The 9,743-nt window shown below is 40.8% G+C and overlaps 1 protein-coding gene across 1 annotated transcript in view; it reads right to left on the minus strand.

Moving 5' to 3' along the window:
- Positions 1–1,098: 1,098 nt before the first annotated feature.
- The window catches only part of LOC113575960 (collagen alpha-1(VII) chain-like), a 28,955-nt gene continuing 20,310 nt past the window's right edge, over positions 1,099–9,743 (minus strand). The window contains exons 50-65 of the mRNA XM_035524059.1: positions 9,688–9,743; positions 9,392–9,427; positions 9,200–9,280; positions 7,512–7,565; positions 7,370–7,423; positions 7,076–7,138; positions 6,758–6,820; positions 6,526–6,642; positions 6,327–6,404; positions 6,175–6,228; positions 6,015–6,063; positions 5,877–5,885; positions 5,326–5,421; positions 4,356–4,481; positions 2,460–2,633; positions 1,099–2,333 (exon numbers count right to left, since the gene is read on the minus strand). The exon at positions 9,688–9,743 is cut by the window's right edge and continues 16 nt beyond it. Of these exons, the coding sequence (XP_035379952.1) occupies positions 2,305–2,333; positions 2,460–2,633; positions 4,356–4,481; positions 5,326–5,421; positions 5,877–5,885; positions 6,015–6,063; positions 6,175–6,228; positions 6,327–6,404; positions 6,526–6,642; positions 6,758–6,820; positions 7,076–7,138; positions 7,370–7,423; positions 7,512–7,565; positions 9,200–9,280; positions 9,392–9,427; positions 9,688–9,743 (1,139 nt within the window). The 3' untranslated portion in view covers positions 1,099–2,304. The remainder of the gene's footprint in view (positions 2,334–2,459; positions 2,634–4,355; positions 4,482–5,325; positions 5,422–5,876; positions 5,886–6,014; positions 6,064–6,174; positions 6,229–6,326; positions 6,405–6,525; positions 6,643–6,757; positions 6,821–7,075; positions 7,139–7,369; positions 7,424–7,511; positions 7,566–9,199; positions 9,281–9,391; positions 9,428–9,687) is intronic.

A 9,743-nucleotide genomic window follows, 5' to 3' on the forward strand; every position in this document is an offset into this window, starting at 1 on the left:
GATATGTAGGGACGGGTTTTTTTTGTTTTTTTTTATAACACTGCAATCAGGGACAAAATTAGAAACACCTGGCGTGAAACGGGCGGAGACAGGGAACCATGGAAACGAATGAAAACCTGGAAGTGATTTGGTTGCCATGACAACGGAGAATGCTCAGGTCTGCGGACCTGACAACAGCTGCTTTAAATTACATAAAACTAGGAGCAAGGAAAGCCACCTGGAGCAAGTAGCACATCCATCCAGGCTGAAATATAATCTCTGACTTGAGTGATACTGTAAAACAGTGTGACTGTTGTTTCAGTATAACCTGGTCAGTAAGAAAAGTCTAACACTAGCTCAGTTGCAACATGCAGGCCCTGCATATTCCTAAGCCCAGTTGAATAACTACAGTACTTGCTGCCCTACATTTCACAGACAATTCTCATAGGTAGTCCAGTCAAAAATAGTTTTTAATGGAGTATGGCATGAAACAAAAACCATAGCCATCCACAATGACTCAATATCAAGGCATGACAATTGTGTTAAAGTACATTTCATAGAAAGCAAACATTTTCAAGGTAATTGTGTGTGTGATTGTGTGTTTGTGTGTGTGTATGTGGGGGGAGGGGAGAGAGAGATTCAGGACTAATAAAAGTCAAATTTCACCACTTAGTAGTTAAGATGGCTCTAGAATGAAAAAAAAATGAAATACTAAAATAACAGATGGGGAGGATGAAATACAGTGAATAATAAATATGAATACATATAAGTAAATATGAATATGAAAATTGTATTTGAGTGGCAGCTCTGGGGTGGTAACCTAAAGCTTTACAGTGCATTGCAATAAGATGGGAGAAAGTCATTTTTGACACAGCCAACATAATGGGCATTCACATAGCAATTGATTTAATAAAGGAGGAAGGCAATAGAGAAAGAAAGATAAGGGGAGTGAGAATGAGACTGAGAGTGAGAGAGAAATAATACTGAAAACAATAAAGAATTGATGAAGTGTGCAGTTTCTGTCTACAATGTGCTGTGAATCACGAATGATACAGCAAACGCATCCAGACTCACGGGTATCAGCTGGGGGGGGGGGGGGGGGGCGGTTGAGGCCAAGAAAGAAAGAAAAAAGAAAGCAACAAAGAAAACTGGCATTTCAGCTCAAATATGTTTTCCACAAATAAATTGTATTTGTATATGTGTCTCATGAAACCTTTAAACCATTTGTATTCATGAATCCAAAACTGATGAATAAACTGAAGTGTTGAATCATCTTTTACCATAGACAAAATATTTATCAACTACAAACTACATCATAAATATGTTTGGAAAATAGCACCATTTCTTTATAAAATCAAAGTAAATATGCAACAATTGATCATTCAAGAAATATGGGCTACAAGGCTACAAGTTGAAAAAATACAGATCTATATTTACAGAGCTGCCCTACAGCACAGATTGTGTACTAAAAATAGCACCTGAGAAACGGAACTCATGATTTTACTCATGTAACGGGCCGACCAATGCTTCTGTCACTATATAAATACTAATAAAACAAAATCACTATTTTAACATTTCTTAAATATGAATAGTACTTACATTTTTCATTTGGCCTTGTCATCCAAAAATAAGATTGGTTCATGCAAAAAGGAAATATTAGACCTTATATGTCAAAGCAAGTGTAAATATGATTCTGGTAGAAATGTCTTAGTGATCCAACTCTGCTATTGCAGTCATTGATGTTTTGCATTATTGCATGTTTTGCATTTAAGTGCATGATTTTGTACAAAAGTGCAAAACTACTGGAAACTAGTGTTGTGTAACCTTTGGCTAGAATGTTGTCTAATTAGAATTAAGTTTTTTAACTAAATATCTAAATATCAGCCAAATTTTTGTTTGTATGCATACTCTAATAATAGAGTACTGACACCGTTGGGCATTTCTAGTTATAATCCAATATTTAAGTAATTGATTAAGAACAGTATTGAGTATTGTGTTAAATATAAGTAGTGGATATACTCATTACTATGGTTCCACAGATTTTATGCATTAGTACAATGATTTCTCATAATGGAAACTGCAACAAACAATGATATTGCTTGACAATGGTAATAAAGGTATACTTTTTAAAAAGTCTGTGTTGTGTTCTGATCTAAATACTGAATTATACAGATGAATGGACAAAAGATAAAATATGCAAATGCTTGATCCACAAAATAAATACCCAAAGTATGGATGGATGTAAGTATGACATCAAAGCTATCAGTAGACTATAATGAGGGTATTGAAGCCTGATGCTGTGCTGAAGAGGTCGCAGTCCTGCCATTAGTGTTCACCATCTGATGCAAGAGCAGCTGCAACACAGATCAGACAATTGTGTATGGTTGTTTGCTAGATATCCAAAAGTTCTAAAATTGATCATAGCACTGAATAAAAATGCATGAGAGTGAAAATGTGTGTTTATCAGACCATCTGTATACCTTCTTTCAGTGGTAGGCAGTGTTGCTCACACTCCTCTTTGTGTGTGAAGCGGTTAGCGTTTCCTCCACAGCCACTGTAGATGAAAGGCCTACAGACGCTCACCTGAGAATTAAAGTACCAGCGCAGGGTATATCTGGAACAGCTGCCCTCATCCAGTGGCAATATGCAGGAATCTAATGCACACAAATAAAGACACGAATGCAGCATATAAAATGATAATGGTAGCATGCCGCGCCCCATGCACCTGCGACCGGATGGCGCCTGTCTGTCAGCGCTGCTGAGAGCAGCTGTCACGCCTTCAGCACTGCCACAGCGGACAGCTCTACAAGAGGCAAACAAGAGGCAGGGAGCTGCGAGCCGGCACAGCTGCAGGTGGATAATGAAGCACAGCTGCGGGGCATTAGGAGTGATCTCAGCCAGAAGTGAACAGGCAAGGAAACAGGGAAACTGCTCATCCATACAGCCAGCCCCAACGTGAGCTTGGTTTCTGTTGCTTCTGGTACAGAAACCGTTTCTTGTAGGTCACACACAACCCAACACCCAGAGCCCTTCGCACTTCTCTGGCACATGGTCATGCTGCACTGTCTGCACTGGCGTGCTGAGCTCAGTGCCATGCCTCAGGCACTTCCTCTCCCAGTAGGCAGAGAGAGACAAGGGTGGAATAGCAGGGACATTTTATTAATTACTGTCTTTAGAAAATAAGGTTTATGTAAGACTCTCCTCAAGATTTCATAATGTTAGGGTGCAGCACTGATTCTCCAGACTAATTTATTAAGGATTAGGCCCTTTTTTCATTAATTAATTCACTAACAAAAAAAGAAAAAACGCATACAATAAGCTTGCAAGTTGTACTGACTGCATTTAAAAGTCAGAGTTCACCACCAGGAGCTGTAGTTTCTGGTGCTGGAATAGTTTTTCAGTGTGCAAGAGAACAATCTGGCCTTGGCTTCACCAAGTTCCTCAGGAATTTGTTATTAAGTGTTGACATCAATTAAAATCATATGTTAAGATGTATATAGACAGATAGATAGATATGTCTCTATCTATCTATCTATCTATCTATCTATCTATCTATCTATCTATCTATCTATCTATCTATCTATCTATCTATCTATCTATCTATCTATCTATCTAAACATATGAGTTTCAGAACAGTTTTAAAGAGAAGGAATTAATATGTGAACAGGACTCTGAGGACTTATTATAAACAAATTATTTGTCTTAATTAATAAATAATGTATTTTTGAATAGTAAGTATCAACTGAGAAAAATGACATACTGATTTGTTAATACATGATGAAATAAAGGCAGCTGTTGGTGGTCTCAGGCCATACTCTCCAGCACACCAATCACTTCTGCTTTCATAGACACCATGGCCCTCCTTTAGCGATGCATTATTTTGCCAGTTCCCTGTAGCTAGAATTTAAATTACACTTGCCCTGTATTTCTGCTAGATGAGAATGTGTGTATGTATGTAAATGATATAAAGGAAACAACATATACTCATGTCATAACTGTACTTATGCCAAAGTAAAATGTCAACATTGGCATGTCATACAGATTAGTGATTAGTGATGCAGATCTTATTTTCCATGCATACTGCAACAGTAGCTCAGCTTGAATTCCTAGCAAACATGTGAGAAGCACCTGCATGCTCTGGCACCACCCATCTGAAGCACCTTAACAAAACAAGGCCGGCGCTTACCTTCACCTTTAACCTCTCTTTTCTGTCTCACTTTACTTAATGCAACAGTAGTGGCGGCCCTGCCTGCCAAAATATTCATATCATATCAATCTGTGGGTGTGTTCACATGTGCTCAAACAAAAACACACACACACACACACCACACAAACAAACATGTAACGCTAACGGTCTGGAGTAGGGGCTATCATACCTTTGCTCTGATTGACTGAGGCAGTGAGGTCAACAATTTCTTCCATGGGATCATCATAGCTCTCTATGGAGTATATGTGCTCATAGTCAGGGTCGTTTGTGTTTACCACAACATGCAGCCCACGATCTGCAATGCAAACAAACACACCACCAAACACAACTTTCAGAACTGGCTTGAGCAGTCTTTGAAATCAAATTCCATATCTTAAAGGAATAGCTTGAGCCCAGACATGATTTTTCATTCACAGCATATGTGGCTGATAGAACAAGGCATGGTTTTGAGTTCACACATGGTTCTTGTAGATTTGTACTAGACTGAAAATATTACTATCACGTAGTAAATATCATAACAGCTCCTAGTCAGCGATTAGTAGACACAATTTCTATAAACCCATGAAGTCAAAGACAGATTCATGGCAGGACAGGAGTTTACATTTTCATAACATTACTGAAAGCATTTTATGCTGATAAAATCACTGTAAAGTCACTATAAAGTCACTACGTTTTTGGCAGTGGTGAAATATACAGATTTTTAAAAACCTTTTTACAGGGAATCTAATATCACTGCATTGAAAGTCCTATATTAGTTAAATGAAAAGTATTGTATTATTTTATTAAATATTGAGATTTACAGCTTCTTGGCTTTTTATGACCAGTCTTATGAACTCAAAACATTAAACAAACAAACATACCTTAAAAAAAGAAGTAGAAGTGAAAAATCATGTAAATTAGCATATTCCTTTAACTGAATCAAAGTGCATATGGAACTGGAGAATGTTAAATATCAATGCTGCATTTAACATATCTCATGGACGTTAATGACTCAGATGCATACTGGCGTAAAACAGTAGCACAGTAATCACAGGACATACACTGACAAGAAGCTGAATGTTAACTACACAAATGAGAGGACAATGACAAGACGTGAGGATGAGCCAAGAGATGGGGAAATGATGGACAAGCAGACTCACCCTCCTCGTCTCCCCGGGTTACAGAGAGCTCGGGGGACGTGGAGGAGCGATCACGGAAAGTCTGAACTGGTGGATGAGCCGGAATTTCTCCAACACCTGAGGACACGCCCACAAGAGCATCACACTAACTCAAGCAAGCTTAAAGCCTTCAGTAAATACACAAACACACAAGCACGCATGCATGCACACACACACACACGCACACACATGCACACACATTTACTGACAAAAAACATGCTCACTCATGCACCCAAACAGGAGTTGACAGGAGTTGAACACCACCTTGGTTAGATCATTACATCATGCATTAGATCCAAACAGAATAACCCAATATTCCTGTTAACACAAACACCCTTCAGCAACCTGCTGGACCCATACGTAGACACATACACAAACATTTTAAAAGTTAATTTAAGATTTTAAAAATTGAAATGGAGTCATGTAAGATTGCGATGACCTGTTCAAGGCCGCTGAAGGTAAATTCTAATGCTAATACCAATGTTAATGCAATACTCTGTAAGATTATGGTTTTAGACCACCACTGAACGTACCTCCACAGGCTTCAGATAGGGAAAGAGGGAGAAAACAAGACAGAAAGTGTTACATCTGTCACCATCTTCAATGGATTATAAAGCTACCACACCAAAGTGTAATATAATGATATAATGTGCATTAAAAGGCACACTCACCACAGTGGTGACTCATCTCAGATCGAACAAAAGCACGAATGTCTTCCTCCTATAAAGAATGAGATATAGAGGAATGGGACATGTGATAGCAAAGACCGAACAGAAGAGATACAAAGCTGTGCGTAGCTCGAGATGTGTGTATGAAAGGATAACCTCTAACCGTTATGCCTTGGTCTCCTTTCTCTCCTTTAGCTCCATCGAGGCCTATTTCCCCCTAGCACAGATGAGGATGACACATGAGAAAAAGAGGAATAAAGAAAGAGAGCGAGAGAGAGAGAGAGATGTAGAAACAATAGGAGTGTGCAGACTCACCTGTTCTCCTCTCTCTCCTGGGATTCCTGGAATGCCACGGGGGCCAACCATGGCAGGACCAGGAGGGCCTCGCTCCCCCTTCAAAAGACATCCCATATGCCTGCATTAATGACAGTCTAAACATGGCCCATGCTCTCCTATCTAAAAAATAATTACAATAGTGTCCCCTGTGTTCAGCAAAACAAAGTGATCTTAGCACCTTCTGTCCCTGCATTCCCTCTGGGCCTTTGGCCCCAGCGGGCCCCATGGGGCCTGTCAGACCAGGCGACCCCTCTGCACCCCGAGGACCTGGGGGGCCAGGCATGCCAGGGGGACCCTGGAGAGTAGATGACAAAAATACTCAGACTTGGATCAATATGAACTTGCAAATGCAAGTTTCTGTTGTAAAAGAGAAATCTATGCATAACAGCCTGCAGTTGTGTAATACTGACCCGTTCACCTTTCTCCCCTTGTGTTCCCTTTGGCCCGATTACACCATCAAAACCTCGGTCACCCTGGGTGTTAGGACACAACAGTCTGAGTGTACACAGCTTTGTGCAACAGCACACATAAGAGCTCATCCATTTAATACCAAATATCTGTTACAGTTACATTTGGGTCAACCACAACAACAAAACAAATAATGTGCTTAGCTTCAAAATAATACACATTTAGTTTACACACCTTTATATATTTAATCAGAAATGTTTTAAAAAGAATTTTGTAAATTAATTGATAACGCTTGATTGAATGTATATGCATGCTCATACTTTAGGTCCAACAAGGCCCTCTTTTCCTGGGATTCCTATGGCCCCTGGAGACCCCATGTCACCCTGTTACACAACACAGCACCAGGAGAACTGATCAGTATGGCTGAATGGAAAGGTACATTTGCAAGACCTCATACAGAGATGAAAAGATACATAACTCTGCATGTGTGCATTTGTGAGAGAGTGTGTGTGTTTGTGTTATTGTGGGTTTTTTTGGAGGGGGGTTTTGTGTGTGTGTGTGCGTGTGCGAGTGTGTGTGCGTGCATATAGGTGGTTGTGTGCGTCAGTGTGTACCTGCTCTCCCTTCCTTCCAGGTAAACCTGGTCTGCCATTAATTCCAGGATCCCCCTATGGACGAAAGCCACATTGTTCACTGTGCAAACCCCCAGAACCCCATGAGCTCTCTCTGTATCTCCCTCCTCTTTCACTCACTCACCCGTTCTCCTTTTTGTCCACTTGGTCCACATGTCCCCTTAGACCCTCGTTCTCCCTGTGAACCAATGAGGGTGTCGATCAAGCTGTCAGTCACTCTAACTGACAGAGTACTGAAAGTATAGACAGGACCATGGGAGAGCTCTCTCCAAAAAAACCCAAAAAATTACATGTACATAAGTATTCACAGCCTTGGCCATGACACTCAAAATTAAGTTCAGGTGCATCCTGTTTCCACTGATCATCCTTCAGTTGTTTTGACAACTTGATTGGAGTCCACCTGTGGTAAATCCAGTTGATTGGACATGATTTGGAAAGGCACACACCTGTCTATATAAGATCCCATAGTTGACAGTATATGTCAGAGCACAAACCAAGCCATGAAGTCCAAGGAATTGTCTGTAGACCTCCAAGACAGGATTGTATCGAGGCACAGATTGGGTGAAGGGTACAGAAAACTTTCTGCAGCATAGAAGATCCCAATGAGCACAGTGGCCTCCATCATCCATAAATGCAAGAAGTTTGGAACCACCAGGACTCTTTCTAGAGCTGGCCGCCCGGCCAATCTGAGTGATCAGGGTAGAAGGGCCTTAGTCAGGGAGGCGACCAAGAACCCAAGGGTCACTCTGACAGAACTTCAGCGTTGCTCTGTGGAGAGAGGAGAACTTTCCAGAAGGACAACCATTTCTGCAGCACTCCACCAATCAGAACTCTCTGGCCTGAATGCCAAGCGTCATGTCTGGAGGAAAGCAGGCATCGCTCATCACCTGGCCAATACCATCCCTACAGTGAAGCATGGTGGTGGCAGCATCATGCTGTGGGGTTGTTCTTCATCAGCAGAAACTGGGAGACTAGTCAAGGTGGAGGGAAAGATGAATGCAGCAATGTACAGAGACATCCTTGAAGAGAACTTGCTCCAGAGCACTCTGGACCCTAAGGACACAGCTAAGATAACAAAGGAGTGGCTTCGGGACAACTCTGTGAATGTTCTTGAGTGGCCCAGCCAGAGCCCAGACTTGAACCCGATTGAACATCTCTGGAGAGATCTGAAAATGGCTGTGCCCCGACACTCCCCATCCAACCTGATGGAGCTTGAGAGGTTCTGCAAAGAAGAATGGGAGAACCTGCCCAAAGATAGATGTGCCAAGCTTGTAGCATCATACTCAAAAGACTTGAGGCTGTAATTGCTGGCAAAGGTGCTTCAACAAAGTATTGAGAAAAGGCTGTGAATACTTATGTACATGTGATTTTTTTGTTTTTTTATTTTTAATACATTTGCAAAAATTCCAAACAAACCTTTTTCACTTTGTCATTATGGGGTATTGTGTGTAGAATTTTGAGGAAAAAAATGTTTTAATCCATTTTAGAATAAGGCTGTAACATAACAAAATGTGGAAAAAGTGAAGTGCTTTGAATACTTTCCGGATGCACTGTATTTGTGTGTCTGTGTGTAGCTCTATGGTTGAATTGAGAAGTCTACATAAGCCTCTCTAACTGCAAGCAGAGTGATTCATACACAAGGCCTTGCATATTCCATACTGTAGTCAACAAATCAATACACACACAGGCTCTGGCACCATATCTATGTGATTGTTAAGCACAGCACTTTTAGATTCAGATTAGTAGATCTGAATCTGCCTTATGCACAGATATAAAATCTAGACACACGCACAGGCAAAAGCAATTACACACCTTCTGCCCACGCATACCCAATACACCAATCTCTCCCTTCTCTCCTCTCATGCCTGAGAAGCCATCTTTACCAGGTGTACCCTGGGAAATACAGACATAGATCAAACAGAGGGCAAAGCTGATAGGTTCAGAACTGTAAAAGGCAGTACAGAGCTAGACAATTAGTCTGGCCAAAGCTCGAGAGACACTCACTGGTTCTCCTGGAACTCCTGGCTGTCCTGCCTCTCCCTGCAAACCAAGAATCATCTTCAGTCATCAAGAATTATAGCTTCCAAAATTAAACACATAAAAATATCACTAGCCAAAAACATAGTATGATTAATGACAGACAATAACATGTATATAAAAATGTGAACAACAGACCAGAACTCTAGCCATGTTTTATGAAGCAAAAAGACTGGTGATAAACTGCAACATTCATCTCTATTGTTTAAACTAGAAAATAAAAGTGATTATATATGTTGGACAGTGAAAGCCATAAAACATACCTTCTGTCCTCCTGGCCCACGGGCACCCTGGAACCCTGGAGATCCTCTATCCCCAG

This window comes from Electrophorus electricus, chromosome 3 (assembly GCF_013358815.1).
Source record: "Electrophorus electricus isolate fEleEle1 chromosome 3, fEleEle1.pri, whole genome shotgun sequence".
NCBI classification, from domain to species: Eukaryota; Metazoa; Chordata; class Actinopteri; order Gymnotiformes; family Gymnotidae; genus Electrophorus; species Electrophorus electricus.